The sequence below is a fragment of the Onychostruthus taczanowskii genome, unplaced genomic scaffold (genome assembly GCF_017590055.1).
Source record: "Onychostruthus taczanowskii isolate IOZ18803 unplaced genomic scaffold, ASM1759005v1 scaffold32, whole genome shotgun sequence".
NCBI lineage: Eukaryota > Metazoa > Chordata > Aves > Passeriformes > Passeridae > Onychostruthus > Onychostruthus taczanowskii.
Window position 1 is genome coordinate 3,119,690 of NW_024500572.1, and position 18,852 is coordinate 3,138,541.

Consider the following 18,852-nt stretch of genomic DNA (forward strand, 5'->3'; position numbering starts at 1 on the left):
TGATAATTGCGTGGTGGGGCAGGGGCAGGTGGTGGTTGTAAGAACAACAAACAGATATGACCAGTGTAATTACAGCAATCTGCAGAATAATTTGGTAATTTAAGATAATTCATTTACCAAATTCCTCGTTTGGTGCTCGGTTAATGTGTTGTGGTACCTTAAATTGGAGGGGGTAGGGAAGGCAGAGTGTGGAAACGTGCTTCAGTTTGGAAACAAGCTCGAGCCCAATGCTTGCAAGGGTAAAACTCCTGAAGAGTTTTGGAAAGATTCTTTACATTCAAGATGGATATAAAGTGTCCAGCTTATTTTTAGTGTTCTGTCCCAAGGTGGCCTGCAGTTCCACAGGCAGCTGGACTGCTCTGCTGGCTCTGGCTCCCAGCGGGGCGAGCCCCAGCCTGCTCCCACCTTGGCTCTCTCACATTTACTGGGGTGCTGGTAACATCCTTACCAGCCCCTTTAAACTCACTAACCTGGGAAGGAAACTGGTTTCGTTTGGTTTTTTCCCTTCTCCAGATTAGTGAATTAAACCAGGAGACACGTATCAAGGAGTTCCGTACGGGGTGGAACTGGAGAGAGAGGAAAGGACAAGTAGAAGCAAGGCTGTAACTCAAGATGGGTCCCAGAAGGAAAGGCCTCTGAACAGGTAAGGCTTGTGCCAGGGAGTGAGCAGTGGCAGCCTGGAGCAGGGAGGTTGTCCCTGTGGTTTCCTGGGAGCAGGATGGGCACGGAGTGGGGCACGGCTGGGCTGGACTGCCACACTCAGCCCCAGCCCAGGCTGTGAGTAAGATCCCTTGAGCTCTTTCCCTCATCAGTATGGGAATGCTTATCTTCCTGTCTGTAGATTTGGGAGGATAATCTCACCACTAAGTGGTGTGGAATACACTGTGGGCATTGAACAGCTTGGATGTCTCTGTTCACAGTGTGTATTGCAGTTGAATTCCTCCTGTGCTAAAAGCCTATTTCAAGGAATTGATGTTGTTCCTTGAAGGAACATCATCAGAAGCTGGTGGCCTGTGTTTCACCTTGAACTGTGGATTGATGAAAAACAGTGGGAAAAGGCATACTCCAAAGATGCTGTGGCCTCTGTTTCCCTGTGCCTCCTGGAATTCCTTGCTGTGAAGCAGGAGTGGATTGAACTGTTACTGATCACCTAAATGCTCATCTCAAAAGGGCAGACCAAGAGGTCTGTCTCCAAAATTAAGTGGATTTATTTTAAGGAATGCCCCTTTCCTTGCATCTGGCAGAGAAGAGAACTCTGAACTTTTGTAGATTAAAGCTGCTGCCCTTTCTTTAAATGATGGTGTACTCCTAACTCTTCCTAGAAAATTGCACTGCAACCTAATGATTTTATTTTAACAAGTTACCTGTCTTTTCCTGTAGGAGGAAACACTGGCTTGCTTAGAATTTAGTGAGGTCAGTGTACAGGCTGTTGTCATGGAAGTACTTTATACAGTGCTGCTGCTGATGTGATTTTTTTAGCTCAGGTTTAGTTCTTAACAAACTACATGGGAAACTTTTAATAGGTATTGTTAAACTGTGAATGTTGTTTTGAAATGTTTTAATTTTTTTTGGTACTTAAAGTATTCTCAGAGTGTCTTGCTGGGAGGCAGCACTTTTTTTGCTTTTTTTTTTTTTTTTTTTTTTTTTTAAGCAAATTTTAATGTAAGATAGCAGCAACCAGACCAGTCATATTTAGCTTCAGATTTGAAGATAAATATGACTGGCCTTTTCTTCAGAATTTGAGTCACGTATGATGCTGACCAAGAGCTGAATGCTAGTTTTGGTTTTTAAAGATCTGAGACAGCTCTCACATGATGTGGTCATTCCTTACTGTTGCTTTCATGTGTGGGGAAGTGTTTGACCTACCACTCCTTCCCTAAACACAGGGATCAGTCTTGATGCCATGCTAATGGGGAATGTCAGATCATTGCATGGGCGTAATTGGGATATTGCAGAGATGCCTCTTCTTGCCCAAGAGTTGCTCTCAATCTCTTAAGACTCCCTTGATCTTATTTCTGGTTTAACACACCAGAAAAAGTAGCATGTGGCTGTTTAATGTCTGGAAGCTTTTTCCCTCCTGAGTGTGGCTATGTACAAGAGCCTGTTTTTTCATTTCAAGTGTGAGGTCCTAAAACTGAAATAATATATGCAATTTAGTATAAATGCTTTGGAATGTGTGTCCTAGGATCCAGCTGCTCCCCTGGTCATGGAGGTTTGCACTGCAGGGCAAGTTTGAGATCTTTTCCCTTGACTTTGTGTACACATACATATGTGTATGGGGTTTTGTGCTGTAGGATGATGCTCTCTCCCCACAACAGCCCTGTTGCTATGATTTTACGTTAACCTACAGGATCCATTGCTTCCTTTATGCTTTTGAGAAGGATGAAATCTGACCTTTACTTCCACTGGAACAACTGTGGTTCCTTTTATGTGCCAGTGGGCAGGTACTGAGTTAGGTGTGAGCCACCAGCCTGGCAGCAGAAGCTCCGTGTCCTGACCTCTCTGTGACTGCAGGTCTCCAGCTTCTCTGCTGCCCTGGCTTCTTGCAAACTGCTTCTGGAAAAGTATAAGCAATTTAGTGTATTAATGACAATTTAAGTATTTCTAGCACAATTGTTCTCTCAACATTCTTCAGCCATTTCTGGGCTGTCCCCTACATCTCGTTTTCCTCACAGTCCCTTAAGTTTAGGAATGTTTTCCATAATCGTTAGAGCTGGAAGGGGCCTGTGGAGATCACTCGGTCCAACCCCCTGCCCAGGGCAGTGTCACCTGGAGCAGGTGACACAGGAACCATCCAGGTGTGCTTGGAATATCTCCAGAGAGGGAGAATCCACAGCCTCCCTGGGCACTTCCAGTGCTCTGCCACCCTCAACGTGAAGGAGCTGTTCCTCGTGTTGAGGTGGAACATTTCGTAGTTTGGTTAAAAAAAAAAAATAAAATTTCTGCTGGATGGAAGTCCCCGCTGAATCACTTAAAACAGCCATCCTCAGAAGGAGTGGGGACATTCCTGGCACAGGGCAGCAGCGACTTCCTTTTTTTTTTTTTTTCTTTCTTTTTTCGGTGATCCTAGCGGAGCCTCGGGGCGCCCCCGTTTCCCGGCGGGGGCAGGGCGGCGGCGGGGCCGCTCCGTCGCCTTTAAGCGCGGCGGGGGCCGGCGCGGGGCGGAGCGGGGCGGTGGCGGCGCAGAGCGGGCGCGGGCTCGGCCGCGGCGGCAGCGGGGCCATGGCCGCCGACGTGTTCATGCGGCCGGCGCGGCTGCTCGGGGCGGCGGGGCCGCTGTCCCCCCGCACCGAGCCCGACGAGGACTCGTCGGACACGGACGACGGCGGAGCGTCGCCGGGCGGGGGGCGGCGGTGCGGGCCGCGGCGGGGGCAGCCCCCGGGCCCGCAGATCATCCACTCGGGGCACTTCATGGTCTCGTCGCCGCACAGCGAGCACCCGCCCAAGAAGGGCTACGACTTCGACACGGTCAACGAGCAGACCTGCCAGACCTACCAGTTCGGGGCGGCCCGCGGCGGCGGCGGCGCCGGCGGCCGCCTCAGCATCGACGCGTCCCTCACGAAGCTGTTCGAGTGCATGTCCCTGGCCTACAGGTACCGCCGAGCCGCCCCGGCAGCGAGGACAGCCCCGGCCGGGCACCGCGCCGGGGAGCGGGACCGTGTGAGGGGTGGGGTGGCAGCCGAGCGGGGACCCCCCGGCCCTTACGCGGGGGTTCGGTGCCGCTTTTGTTTTCGGCGAACTTGGGGGTCCCGGCGGGCCCTTCCCCGCAGGCCGGGGCCCGTGGGTGGGGGCGAGCGGGGGGTGTCGCTGCTCCCCGCCCTGAGGGCTGAGGGCTGGGGTCCCGCTCGCCCCGCTGGCTGCTGGAGCCGCTGGAAGCCCTCAGCATCCCGCGGCCAGGCTGGAGCGAGTGGAAGGCTCCAGTGCTAAAGAGAAACCCTTAAAGGGCAAAGTGCCTCGCTCGATGTGAAACCCGGCCAATTTTCCTTTTTCCCCTCCCCAAATTTTATTTTTATAACAAAGTCAAGCAAGCGGGCTCTGTCGCTGTTTCCTTTGTTCCTGTGGTGGCTGCAGCTGGCAGCAGCACTTCCTGGGTTTATCTGCACCTTTTGCTCAGACTTCAGTTGTGCTTTTCATCTCTTCAGTAAGGCGTTATATTCCCATTTATCCCCTTTGTCTGTCATCCAAAATGGAGGCAGAGCTGTGGAGTAGAAGTGTTTTGGAAAGATGTGTGTCTGCTCTGTCTTTGTTCCGTGTGATATAGCAGAAACCGGATCCAATCTGATGTTCTCTGCTGAGCGCATTTTGGAAGTTGATTAAAAGGGTTGATGGAAAATGCCTCTTGGCATATCAACGGAAATATTTATTTTCATCTATAGGAACCACGTTTGCTCGCAAAAAGAAAATTAACTTTGCCCACCCCAAATTAATCTATTTAAGTATTGCTCAATGAAGAGGAAACAATAGAACTATCTGTTCTGTACGGTAGCTTGAAGATGTAAGTAATATTAAAATTTTGATAATATTGGCCAAGAACGTTATTAGTTACTGGCAAGAGACTGAACCTCAGATAAGGTGTGTGCAACAGTGGGTCTAAGTACTTTGCACTTACCAAAAAAAAAAAAAAAAAGTAAGCCTTTTATTGTACAAGCTGGGAGGAACTTGCAAAGGAGCCGCAGGGGTTGTGAAGGACAGGACTGGCCTGCTCATGTGCATGTGCTCCTCGGCCTCTGTCATCTTTGTTTTATTTTGTGCTTCCACTAGAATGTCGTTGGGATTTTGAAACTGAGGGTCACATCTGGGGCAAAGGAATAATTCTGTTACACTGATTGACAGTACTGAGCGCTGATGTAGGTGAATAAGTTGAGCACCAAATTTATTTCAGAAGAAATAATTTTATCCTGCCTGCTGGTGGTAGCATGAGGCAAGGTGCAGAAAATATCTTCTTAGAGGCTGCCAAAGAAAAGCACATTCTTAATGCTTCTGTCCTTGGGCACCTTAGGGTTTGCTGAGTTGCAGCCCTGAAGCATCCTGCCCAGATCCAGCCTGCTTACTCAGCAGCTTTGGGATACAATTTTTAAACCTGCCAAACAGACCAATTGTAAACTTGGGTCTAAAAAGGATTGTAGTAATTCTGGAAAATCTGATTTGAGGTGTTGAACGTGGCCGTGAAATGGGAAATGTCTTTTTAACAAATGATTGAGCCTGTAGGTTGTAGTTCTCTCTGTCCTCAGGTTGGATTTGAGCTTGGTTGGTTTATGGGGATGTTTTTGTGGCTGTTGCCTCAGCTGTACCTTTCTCATTATTGCCTGTCAGATCCAGCACTGACAAAACACACAGATTCCATGTTAATGTTTTCCATGCTGCCTTTGCTGGGTAGAAATTCACTATAGAAGAGAACTGGTGGTGTGGAAACCAGCAGCAAAAACTGTGACGCAGGAAGGTGAAGATGTGTGGATTTTGCTTTCTGGGGGCATGAGCTGCCTGCAGAGCTGGGGGATGCAGCCGTGTTCAACACAAACCCAAGGAAGCTGCTGTAACAGAGCTCTCTGTGTAATATTTATTTACATATGACACTCATTGCTGTATTTCAGTGTTTAAAGTTTTAAAGAGAAGCAGTAAAACGTGTGATACCCATTAGTTTGGTGGATGGACTAGAAAGCAGAGCTTTTCTAGATTACCTCGGTCATTACCTGGGTCATTACCTCGGGTGGTTTGTTTGGAAGTGACCAAATTTATGCTGGATCACGGATTCGTGGTGTAACCTGGACTCTTCTAGTTGTGCTGTAAATTTTTTTGAGTTTGGCTTTGTGCTGTTAATGGTCAAACTTTTTATGATACAAAAAAAAGTTATTTCTGAACACCAGGGAAGTGATTCCCTTGTGCCTTTGAGCAGTACACACCAACATGATTCTAATTTTCATCACAGCTGTTTCAGTCACGTATCCAGTTGCACAGCTTGAAAAGTCTCATTTCAAATAAGCCATTCCAGAGGGGAAGATATGCCTATGGCATACTCCCCTGTACAGTCAGTAGATTAAAACAATTTTTTAAATTAATAAGTAACTTATAAACACTGGGGTTTACAACAGGTGTCACGAGGGCTGTACTTTATCTAAATGTAACCTGTTTTTCTGATGAGATTGATTATGGGAATTGTACCACACTGACAGAGGTAAAAAGAACATTGGTTTTCCCCTTTTAGCCCTTCATCTCAGCTCTTTAAACTGATGTGACCTTGCAGACCTTGATGTGTCTGTAGCTAGAATTGACCTGTTGTAGGCAGGCAAAAAGATCTTAAAAAATGTTCTTCTCAAAATGAGAAAGACCTTCGACACTGCTCATTCTAATGAGAAGCTGTGCTCCTGGGTACATGACCTACAATACACAGAATTAAGTAAAATGTTATGTCATCTTGATATTTAATTTAGTAAAGCCCTCTAATAACTTTACCATTATCCAAATAATTACATTACTCAGAAATAACTTCCCGAAGCTGAACTGTATTCAGAAATGTTTCAACAACAGCCTATCATGAAGGTTTTTTTCCCTGAGACTGGGGCAGAATAATTTTTTCTCTTTGTTAGGATATGATAATGATAATACTCACACTGGGTGGTGTTCTTTTTAAACTATTATATATTTTTATGTCAGTCATTGCTTATCTTAGTATAGGCCGTGGTAGGGTAGATGAAGATGACTTTGTGGGCTCATTTATTCTTAAGTAGCCTCAGAGTTCTCTCACCTCTTATTAAGAGCTTAAGGAACATGCCAGGTGTTGTACTTGAGGTAAGAGTGTTAAGGTTGGCATGAGATCCTTGTCCAAAACCCTCTGGATCCTGCTTGCTAAAGCTGCACGGAGCAGGAGAGTGGGGTCTGGGAACTGGGACAAAAGCTGCCTTGTGGACAGCTTGCCAGGTCATTTCTAGATTTCATCTCTCCTCTTTAGCAATATGACTCCTTCACTTCATGTAGATGAAGCCAAAAATATTCCCTTCCTCAGTGGACTGACGTTAGGGGTCAGCTTGTTTCCAGAGCACCTTTGCCACACATTCTTTGTTAGTGCAGTGTTTGGGGAAGTTCTCAGCACTGCTGATAGCACTTGGAGATTAAAAACCTCCAGAATTCAGCTACATATTTCACATGCTGCTTGTAGAAGCTGCTCTGATAAAAGCATCTATATTCACCTCTGAATTTAGCCAAACTTGAGCAGAGTTGCTGTTACAAATATTTTTTTGACCATAGTGAGGATCTCTCCAAAGCAAGGATGCTGTATTCAGGGTGCAGTATGAATCAGGACATCACTACTGAGCCTCTTACCCTGCTTATGTCAAATGCTTGATATAGTCACAAGCTTTTAAGCTCTGTGTAAGATGCACTTTGAAATTCCACCTTGACAACCTTGAACCTCAGGATGGTTTGCAGAAAGATTGCTGAGCTGTTCCTGTCTCCGAGACACATTTCTTTGCCAAAGTAAACATTTAGTAGTGGTGGTGTGAGAAGGCCTTGGTTCAAATTAAGTTTTTGGTGTCTTCAGGGTTACAAATGACTACAGGAAGAACAGACAAATTCTGTGGACGGAGGTTTAGATACAGGGGAAATTTTGTTTGTTTTGCTTCTGGTTATTTTGGTGTCTCTGCAGACTGTTTTTTATGGACCTGGATGGGCAGGGTGTTGCTATAGAGGTGTGGGGCACAGTAGTCACCTTTTTCATTAAAAAAGGGCATTGTTATCCTCTTTTAATCTACCATTTAATCTACATGTTTTGTTGTTGTTCTCATCTTGTGTTTTTACTCAGTAAACAGATGTTATTTTCTGGCTTAAATACAACATGGATTTTGTAATCATAATTTTTGATGGATTGCTGAAATAGGGAAGAGGGAGCTAGTTTGTCCTCAGACTGCCAGTTCTCAAGAACTTTTGCATGATCTGAAAAAAATTTGGCTGAACTTTGAGATTTGGTATTATTTTTAGTGAAGATTTTGTGCTGCATGATTATGGTATGCTTTGAATGGCAACAGAAATTAATATGTTGTTTTTCAGTTCTCTCCCCCTTACCTGGTTTTATTTCTTTCTGCTGAGTGGCAAGAGTAATTAAAGCCAAGAAACCCAAAATTCAGGTCTTGGCTTTACTCATGTTTTTCCACACACCCCTTTAGTAGGTCACTGAACCATTCTTGTTTGTTACTTTCCCATGTGGGGGAAAAAAATTTCCATTCTTTTGGAAAGCAGAGTTGATATTCAGTCACTTGAGCAGCTGCTTATCTGACTGTGTGTCCTTAAGGTATGATTAGTCTTAATCAAACAAAAGGGTATCTAGTGATGCTGGAAGCTGGGAAGGGGTGGGGAGGAATAAAGGGAGCTTTGTAGCCATTTTGAGCTGAAGGCTGGGCATTTCTGGGATGTCAGAGGCATTTTGACAGGCTTGAAGGGGAGAGTGAACTCTTTAAGTTGTAATGGGTGGGTGGAATTTTTCCCCTAATAACAACACTCAGAGATCTGCTGTAAAGCAGGAAGAGTTGGAAGGGCAAGGAATGAGGCTGGAAGCTCACTGAGTTGTGGAGTGAAACTGAAAGATCTTCGAGGAATGCGTTGAGTGAATTAGAAGGGCCAAGATAAAGCCACACAAAGAACTGGATGGTGTTGACAGAGGCCACAGGGGTGGAAACAGGAAAGAAAAAATGATATACTGCAAAGTTCAAGTCATACAAAGGATGTCTCAGCTGACTGGGTGGGTTTGAGTCTGGGTTACAAACTCACTGAACCCATGTGAGTGAGGAAACACCCAGCAGCAGGGGTGGATGGAGTGACAGCAAGGAGAGGGAAGTCCCTAGTAATGGTGGGGGCTGCGGGGAAGAAAAGAGGTTGGAGATGTACTTAGATGAGATTTGAATAAAAGGACAGAGGTAAATGATCCCAGTGAGTTGTGGAGAAAGGAGGATGTTGGTGTAATGCTGTTCAGGGCAGGAGAAATAGGGGAGAATATGTGGAAAGTAAGGGTGGATGATGGAAGGTGTGGCTAGAGTTGGAAAAGTCCAGTGTTTGTTCCTGATGCTTTGATCTGTGACACGAGGGTTAGATAGGCAGCACTTGATGAAGGGGAGAATGAGCTGGATGGACCCAGATACTGAAGTCATGGATGATGGAGCAGTGAGATGGGGCAGCAGATCTGGAATCCCTGGTTTGGCACTTCTCATGCTGCCCTGCTGCCTTTTGCTGTTGGAGGGAAAGGGTTCTCTTTTTGAAACAGAACAACAACAACAAAAAACCTTATCAGCTGAGAAACCTGGATCAGTTTGGGTTTAATCTGGTATTTTATTTTCAATTAACTACAGACTACAGGCTATATGCTTGCAACTTCCTTTCTTTGTATGCAGAAATTAATTGCATTTACAGTTTCCTTCATCTGTCCTTTGATATCTTAATATCATTGGCACAAACAGTTCTTTAAAGACAAAACTTCTAAGCTACTTCTGAGGAAGAAGACAAGCTTTGTAAACTCTTTGATGGCTATAGAAATATTTTACAGCTTTCATACAATTTTCCTTTCACTCTGGAAAGGAAACCTTTAACATGTCCATGAAACAATTATGAAGATGATTAGGAAAAGTACTTGTTTCAGTTGCCTCCAAAGAAAATAGAGTTGGTTCTTTGTGTTTCAGACAGTGATGGAAAAACCTGAATCTGATTGTTTTTAATGTAAGCTAGAGTTACATTATTGTCACTGTTTCTGAAGCAGGAAGGCTTGAAAAATAGGGTTAGGAAAAGCAAGGTTCTTCAGAAATTACTTCTAATAGTTTTAGTACCAGAACAAAAATTCTGAACATGGTCTTTTCAAATAATTTCTGTTTGTTTGCTCAAGTGGAACTTGGAAGGTAATTTTTGGTTGTTTTTGAAGATAAAACACACTGACCTGGTGTCACTCCTGATAGAACTAAGGTAGCCATCCCTTGGTGAGTAAAGCAGCCATGGCTATCAGAAGTGTTCCAGTGTGCATTTGCCACAGCATTTACTTTGTGACACACAAGCACAAAGCTCTTCACTAACCCTTGGTTTCTTGGCTGTTGATCTTAGATAAATCAGTTACTGCTTTTTCCTCCCTTTCTCCAGTCTGAAATGACCAAAACAGTCTCAGCACTTCAGAGCCCCAGATGTGTGTGCTGGCCTTTTAGAAAGAGGGAAACAAAGGCATGAAGTTTGGAAGTGATCTGACACAGGAGTCTAAAAGGAAGCCCTGTGAAAGATCATACCTCAGCTACAAACTTAGTGTAGGAAAGAGGACAAATGGCAGAAAGATTTAGGAGATGATAAAGATGCGCAGCTTACTGACATATGCCTTAGAAAAGATATTGAACAGATGAGGAACCTTGCAGATACAAATTACAGGGTTGTAAAACCAGGCTGATATTTGAAGGGCAGTCCTGATGCTTCTGGAAGGCAGCTGAGTGTCTTCACTGAACTGCCTGAGAAGCTCCTGCTCCCTGCCCTGACTGTGCTTCTGGGAGGCATCGTTGCTCTCATTGTGCAGTCCCCAAAAAACCTTTAATATCTGGAGCATCACTCTGGGTTCCTGAGTGTGCTGCTGACAGGGTTCTCTTGGGCTTGGAAGTCTAAACGGTGTGAGCTTGTCTGAGCTCACATGGTTAATAGCCTTGGAGGCATGACCCCTTTCCTCAAGAGAGATTTGTTCATGAGCTGAATGTGCCACTCCAGGGAACAGGAGGACCCGGCCTTTTTGGGAACTCTTTACTCTGCAAGCAGAAATGGGGAGCTCCTTGTCTGTTCTCCTGCCTTGGCTCCTTGCACTGCAGTTGCTGGGCTCTGCCTGCCTCCCTGGGTTAAATCTGCTGCTGGATTGAGCAGAAGTTTGCTTGAGGTCGGTGGGGATGGTGTTTTATCTTCCTGCCATTGCCATTTGTGTGACAATATCTTATCAGTCTCCTCCAGGCTTAATGCCTCTGAGGAGCAAGTGGTAAGGAAAGCCTGGGTGACACCTTGGCCGGTCTGTGTAGTGTGAATGGCTGCAGGGAATTGCCTGCTCCCTCTCTGTTAAACCCATTTCACTTTGTGCCTTAAGGTATGGAAACTCTTAAGTGCTGCTTAAGAGCAAGCTCAGCAGCAGTTACCTTTGTGAAAGATTACTGTTTTTAGTTGGCTGTCCAGCTGTGACATCAGTGGATAATAGAAAATGGGATTGGAAAGGACCACAGGAAGCCATCTAGGCCAAGGGAAAAATTCCTTCCCTTGGCTGGTTATCCAGACCGTGGCCACTTGCAAGGTATATGAAGGTACAAAGCCCACAGTGTTAGGACTGGTTCTCAGGGCTGCTTTGTCACCTTTGGGACTGGAAGAGAAAAGGTGACATGCCAGATGGAAAGAGCTTGCAGGGCACTGCTTGGATTATCCTGTGGCAGGGTATTAGTGAAAGAATCTGATTCACTTCAATTAGTGATATGTCAGTGTGTTTTGGCCAGAATACTCCTGACCTACAGATAACCCTTTGCCATGACACGGTTGGTGATGTACCGTGATGTGAGGAAAGGGTTCAGCTGTTTAAGCAGCTAAGCATTGCTGCTTAATGAATTGATCATTTTTCCTGAAAAGCACAGAATAATTTTAATGACTTGTTAAATTTTAATGACTTGTTGGAGAGCTTTTTATCCTTGGTTTTGTGTTTGCAGCACATTATCTACAACAGTAATGCGCAGTTGGAGACCTTTTAGTCTCTCTACTTCTAGTTTAGCTGATGGTGCAGTGCAAGGAAGCAATGGATACAGCCCTTTTTGCTGTCTTTAATACCTTTTCTTACTGTGTTTTTTATGTGTGGTAATGCCTTCCTACATACAGAGATAAATGCTTGATTTTTAATTATAGTGGGAGATTTCTGGATTTCTGGGGATATCTTTATTGCTCATTTGTACCACACCAGAGCAAGCAGAGAATATCTTTATGGCTAGAGTATGTACGTGCTTTGTGCTTCTGTTTGTGTATGTAGTATGTAGTGTTTGTGCTTCTGTTTCATTGCAGATTAACAATATTTCCCTATGCATTTTCCCAGCGGTTCAGGGAATAAAGAGCATAATTTTGGGGGGACAGTTCAGAGCAGAAATAAGAGCTGAGGCTGCTTTCAGGTGAAGGAGCAAGGAAGAATGGTTGAGAGATGACCCTTAGTTCATGAAAAGTTGTCCTTACTCAAGCAAAGGAGTCTAACACTTGGCACAGTTTTGTTCCTGTGTGAGCTTGAAAGGGTGTCTTCCATCTCAGGAGATCAAGGGTGGTCTTGTCTTTGCTGGTTTTTGGGTGGGGCTTACTTGTCCTAGGGCTGGCTTTTGAATTAAGAACAAGAATTGAAGAGTGGAGCCTTAAGGGTGACTGAGGGGGTAAGGAGAAGATCCAGATAACCTTGCTCTTGTGTAATAGGTTTGCCCTTCTTGAGAAAGAGGGTTGCTGGTACTTGTTTTGGAAGAGAGATAGGAGCTGCATTGTTTGTACTTGGGTTTTGCAAATCTGGGGGGTAGGTGGCAGTTGGCAAGTGTGACCTGGCCTGAACTTCTTTGTGGGGTGTTTGCTCCTCCTGGCTCTGTCCTGTGCTGCATCTGCCCTGGTATTGAGAGTCCTGCTGTTGTGGGTCCTCAGAGGTGTCTGTGCTGAGAGCTTGGTGAACACCAGAGCCTTTGGTGCCATTAGAATCCCTGTGCTGAGTGCAGGACCTTGGTCCTGTGTCCTGCCAGGCGGAGGGAGTGAAGGAACAAAGATGTGCAAGTGTTTGGTTCTAAGGAGTTTGTGTTGTAGCTTGTGCCCCTGCCTAGAACAGATCTGCAGGAGCACAAGTTTGTTTTCACTGATCCTTGCAGTGGAGGCTGTTAGTCCTCAGAGATCAGCAGGGTTGTTCTTTGTGAGAGACACGTCTGCATAACAAGATTCAAGCAAACACTGCAGAGGCACGAAGGAGGCTTTGCTTCTGGAATCTGTCAAGTTCATTGTTTTCAGAGTTCTGTAGCATGGAGAGTTTTACTCGAAATCCTGGCCTCCTTTCCCTCTGAGGCTTTGTTTACTCTCCCTTCCCTCAAGGTCCCCTGGTAACGGGTGCTCTGCCTGCAGCTGTTCAAGGACACAGCAGCTGAAGTGACCTTGGCCAGCATGGCTTGGAGATCTCTGGCCAGGCTGCAGCAACTCAGTGACTTCTGTATCCAGCAGCCAAACCCTTCCCCAGCCCACGTGAGCTTGTTGTCCAAAACGCTTCTTGTCCACATTGCCCCATCTGTGTTAGGGACTTGGTTGCCTTGGCACCAAAATTCTAATGTAGGGCAAGGGTTAGACTCACTCCAGCCTGCCAGGGTGATGATACAGAGCCCAGGCCTCTGTGGTAGTGCTGGTGTATCTTTGGAGCAGCTGGAATGTAGGGTTTCACAATAGACCTAAAAATAACTCAGGCCCACATCATTTAGTATGTTGATGTGTGAGCCATCACAGGCTCTTCTGCTCAGTTCTTCATGCTGCATCTTACATCCAGATATTAGGCTGCTCTTAAATCTAGTTTGTTCTCACTGTCCACACCATTCACAAAGAGACAGAGACCAAAGGGAGCAAGAATTGTGGAAGAGCTTCTCCTGTCTTTGTAATTCTTCTTTGAAGTCCATGATTGCTCTTTACTATCTTTTAATCATGCAGACTTTTGCTTTTGGTGCAGTGGTGTGACACTTGATTTAGCCTGTGTTAGTTGTTAAAAGCCCTTACTTTGGAGGCAGGAGTGATCAAGGTGAAAAAGGAAAGGTGTGCACATAAAGAGGAAAACTTAAAAGATAAAAAGAAAATACCTGAGCTTGTGGGTCTGGCAGCTGTTAGAGAAGAAGTTCCAAACAGGAAGAGGGCAGTGGAAGATCTTGCTGCATTTCTGTCTGCCAGTCGTTGGATATGGGTGTTATCTGCTGCCACGTTTCCCAGAGCAAAGAATGATATCATTTGTTTTGTTCTTGGATGGTCACTCTGCTCATCCTGATGCATTTCTGTGTGTTTACATTGAAGCTGTAGTCTGAGTAAACTCAGCCATGGCTAGTCAAGCTCTGTTAATAATATTTACAGTGACAACTGTGCGTCAGGAGAACTCCCAGCATTTGAGTGAGAGGCAACACAACGGAGTCCTGGTCCTGCTAAGCTGTGTGGTGGATTCAGGAAGGGCTCTAAAATGTGCTCTCCTTTTAGCAGCACACAAAGCTCTGGATGTGCTGCATACCCTGCTTCTCATGTTAGCTGGTCCTGTACAGTATCCAAAGAATGTATCACCATTTCCCTGTATAAACTCCTGCATATTGCTATCTGCACAGCTTAGTCCAAATTTCTGTTTGCTTGGTAAACATCTGTCCCTGACAGGATGGAGGCTGAGGGAACTTGGATAGAAAATGTGCTGGTGGTGTGCCAGATGTGGGAAAGCATGAAGCAGTGAAAGGGAATGAACTACTTGTTTTTGCTCTTTTAAACACAGCTTTTGAGAAGGAAAATTGAGTGCAGGGGTTGTAGAGGAGGTTTGCCACCTGCAAACATACAAAAATTACATTTCTGAATTAGAGGATGTAAAACTTTTAGAAAGGAAGGACTAAGTCAAGGGATTTGGATATGGTTGTGAAATATTTAGATCTGTTACAGAGCCAGAGAAGCTCTTTGAATGTTGTCAGCTTATTTCAAATGAATCTAGTGTTGGGATGGGAGGAGCGACTTGATCAGGAATACAAATATCCTCAAGGAGGAAACTGCACTCACTTCAGGTAATTATAAGCAACCATGTTTGACACCTAAAACAGAGATTGTGAAATAATTGCTTTGGGAAACCAAAACAATCTGTCCAAGACCTGGGGCATCCAAACTGTTGAGTAGTCACCACAGTGGCTGTTCTCTACTAAAAATGCCATTATCCCTCCCTTTTCAAAGCAGAGTCCTGCCAGATCAATATACATATTCAGCTGGAGGGGAAAGTGTCTATAAACAGCAAAAGGAGAAACTGTAGTTCTTCAGTTCACTTTTAGGGAGTGAGTCAATATACTTGCTAATATAATTTTCCTTTAGAGCTGGAAGGGGCTGGTTGTTGGGAGCTGGCAGGAGCGCCCTAGGGACAAGCTCGTCCTGTTGTGACCCTTCCCCAACACCTGCTCCCCCACTGCTGGGGCTGAGCACGGGGAAGGCTGGACCTGTGGCACCCTGGGTGGGTCTTCTTACAGCCCTTGCCAAAGCAGGTGCCAAGTGCTGGAGTGAGCTACGCAGTGTTTTAGTATCAGCTGAGAAAAAATTCCAGGCAGCATTTGCTCTCTGGAAGCTGCAGATAAGGCCAGAGTGTGTGGCTGTGGCTGCTCTCTGTGGCAGCAGCCCCGTTCTGTGCTGCTGCCTGGAGGTGCTGGGGATTCCATGGTCTTGTGAAAGCACAGAGCCAGTATGTTTGTGACTGGAATGACACTGTGATCTGAGTCATTCTTCCTGTGAGGAAGGGTAAGCTGCAGCCAGACTGCATGGGAACCAGAGGCATTCCTAAATCCTGGTCTACCATGCTGTGTGAAATTGTTAACCCTTAGAGAAAACCATGGGATGAGATTTCACTTCCTTACTTTATCAAATGAGCAAATGTTACTGAAGAGCAGAGCTTTGCTCTGCAAGTAGATGCATAGAATTCTGCAATAAAAGCTAATTCATTACTGTTTCTAATAAAATTTTGGTCTGTGAAGGCTGTTGTTTAGGAACTCAGCATGGATCCCATCTGTTTTTAGTATCCAGTTGTACAAGTAGAACCCTCAAATCTCCAGTAAAAATCTTAGCAGAGCTTAAGGAGACTAAAACTTTTATTAGCAGTTTTTATTAGCACATTAGTAGGCTTGGTGTCTAAGCTTGGCATGTGGTGATTATAGGCTGGGTGCATGTAACAGGCTTTTGGAAATAGGGAGACAGATCCTAGGAAATTTTGAGAGGTTGCTTCTCTCCATAGCAATAAACACATAAAAAGTGTTATTTACCTTTCACATGAGCTTTCCCAAGGGGCTGTCATGTCCCCAGGACAGGACTCTACAGAATGAAGGTTGGGACTGTTTTTTTGTGATTTTGGCACGTAGGAAAAACACGGTTCAAAGAAGGCTTGAGTGAGGGTCATTTAGTGACTTGCTTGTTGTTTTGCTTGTAGTAAGATTTGTGAAAGTGCTGATGCTGTCACATGTTTTACTGGTGAAGTCACCACTTGCTTTGGGACATAAACCATCTCAGTCCATTTGAAATTCAGTCCAGATATGTCTTTTAACTGGTGCACAGGTGAATGGCATGGGAATCTCTGAACCATGTTGCTGCTTGATATTTAATCATGGTGGTTGCTGGGAGCAAAGGAGTGACTTTATAAGGGTATCATGCAATAAAACAAGGTCTTCCTCTGACACTCACTGCATATAGTGAGGTTAAATATTGCTTTTTGAAGTTAACTGCTGTGAAACATTGATCAGTGCCCTGTGCTGTGCATAGTTACCATAACCACCATCATTATAAAGTAACAATTCAGCAGGACTGGAGCCACCAAGGCCAGGGTTGATCTCTCCATCTGTGTGTGGGAACCTGGCATTGCCCTTGGCCTGTCCAGTCCTAGAAAGGCAACAGGAGCCATCTGGGAAAAGTGTGGTGAGGATTATGTGGCATGGGCATTATTAGGTGCTTCCCTGCCAGCCCTATGTCCCAGTTAATTAAGGAAGGGTCACTCTCACAGCCTTCCCTGCATTGCAGCAGATGGATCTTCACAGCTCCAGTTTGACTCGTGAAGTTTGTTTTGCACTCTGCGTTCTCTGAATGTTCAGTTTGGGATGTGGCTGCCCCCATGGCACGACCATGCACAGGGCAGTGGGGTGTTCACCACGAATTGAAGGGCTGGCTTTGGTGAAGCACTGCCAGGGCACTTGTTTGCACACAGATCCAAGAAAGGTCTAAGTGGAGGCTTTTCCTGTGAGTTGTGCATGACCTTTTAGAGACTTTATTTTTTTCCCACATTCCAGGCTATTGTATGTGAGTTGTGGAAGGAGTTTCCTCCCTTCGTCATCTTTCTATGGGATTTTGATTGGTCTTTGAGTAGTTTCAGTAGTAACACAATGTTGCCTTTACCCTGCTTCTGTCTCTTGTGTAGTTTCTGGTTCAGCTTTTATGTAAACTTTGAATAAGCTGTGTGTGCTGTTGCAGTCTTGAGTCTGTAATAACTGAATTTGGGAATCAGCCTGGTGTTTTTCAAGCTGCAGGGAGCTGGCTGCAGACAGCTGGGATGAAAGCTTTGTGTCACAAGGGGAGAGCTGGGAGAGCATCTCTGCTTTTCCAAACCTGTAAGGCGCTTTCAGAATAAGATCCCTGAAGTCTTGCAGTGTATTTATAGGATGTAATGTTGTTCAGAGAATGTTACAGTATCCTCTGTGGCAGAAGTGCTGGTTTCGGGTTTCTCGAGCATGGTAAACAGCTCTGGGCTCTGGTGGTATGTGTATTGCTCAGAGAGCTGGGCTGATCTTCCATGCTGATAAGGTTTGTTTGGGTTTTTCAGAAGCTCCGTGTGTGAAAAATCTTTTAAGTCCCAGATCGTCACATCTTGATCAGTTCATTAATCTAGGCTGGGACCTTAATGATCAAAAAGATTCTGACACATTTATAGCTCTCCATTCAAGAGGGTCCCTCACCAGCAGCCATCCTTTTAAATGGAAATGGATGTGAACTGCAAAACCCTATCAGTTCCTGAGCATCTGCATTGGGAAACAGCTCTTTGTAGTGATTATTGTGATTCTGAGAAGGTTGATGAAAAGCCAGTGGCCGAAATCAAGTCTTAGGAAGAAGTGGAAAATTTCAAGACACTGAAATAAGTAGGATCACTTCCCTTTATACTGAAGCAGCTCTAAAAAATGGCACTTCTTTCCACCAATGGCACTCTCTTTCCATGAGAGCATAGAAAGCACTTCAAAAATAAGGAGAATAAAATGTATTGAAAAAAGAAAACCAAATTTACTGATCTGATGTGAAAAATGTAAATCAGATCCTTGCTAAAGCTTACCCTTGCTCGTGGCATTTCTAGTGTGGGGTGTGTGGCTGGGATATGCTTGGCTGGTGTTCTGTCCTTGCTTTGCCACTGACACACTTTGTGCCCATGGGCAGCTGCTCTCCATCCTGGCATTTCAGATTTGGGCAGTGAAAGGGGTGGGATGTGCCTCTGAGCCTGGATCTCGGAGCACTGTGTCAGTTTTGTGTGGCAGCTTCTTTTTCCATGACAGGATTTCTTTCTTTAAGAAGGTCCTGATTTTTGACAGTGGAAGTGTGTGGCCTTTTATCAAGTGTTAATATCTATAAAGTTACAAAGTTAAAGACAGCAAGGCTCAGGGAGAGGTTTGGGGAGGGTCAGCAGGGACAGATGGGATGGTCAGGCCCATTTTCTCAGCTTTTTGGCTGATATTTTAATGGCAGTACTTAAGCAGCTTTTTTCTTTTCTTGCTGTTCCAGTTCTGTCCTAAAGTGAGCCACTGTTGGACAAGTGTCTGAAAAGCAGGAACATTTCTAGAAATATCCTTTGATTTCTGACTGGAAACGAGAAACTGTCTAAATATTCTGAGTCTTTAAATAGCCACTGGCTGAAGGACACCATAGCCTTCAAGTCTCCTTGATATTTTTACTGACCTTTATGTTTGCCTGTGCTCTTTTCACCCTTTCATAACCTGCATGAAACCTGCATCTGGTGAATGCATTTCTCAGTGGTCCTTCCCAGCTGCCTGCAGCCTCCCCTGCACACAGCTGACCCTGGCCATGTTGTGTTGGACTAAAACTGCAGCAAGAGACTCCTTTCCCTGGTTGACACAGTGGTGGTGGTTTGAAAAA

General features: G+C 45.1%; 1 protein-coding gene across 2 annotated transcripts in view; it reads left to right on the plus strand.

The window, feature by feature from the left end:
• Positions 1–3,183: 3,183 nt before the first annotated feature.
• LOC121338800 (MLX interacting protein) overlaps positions 3,184–18,852 on the plus strand; it is a 44,600-nt gene continuing 28,931 nt past the window's right edge. For both annotated transcript variants that reach the window (XM_041410045.1, XM_041410046.1), the window contains exon 1: positions 3,184–3,593. In XM_041410045.1, coding sequence (XP_041265979.1) covers positions 3,223–3,593 — 371 coding nt within the window. In that variant the 5' untranslated portion in view covers positions 3,184–3,222. The remainder of the gene's footprint in view (positions 3,594–18,852) is intronic.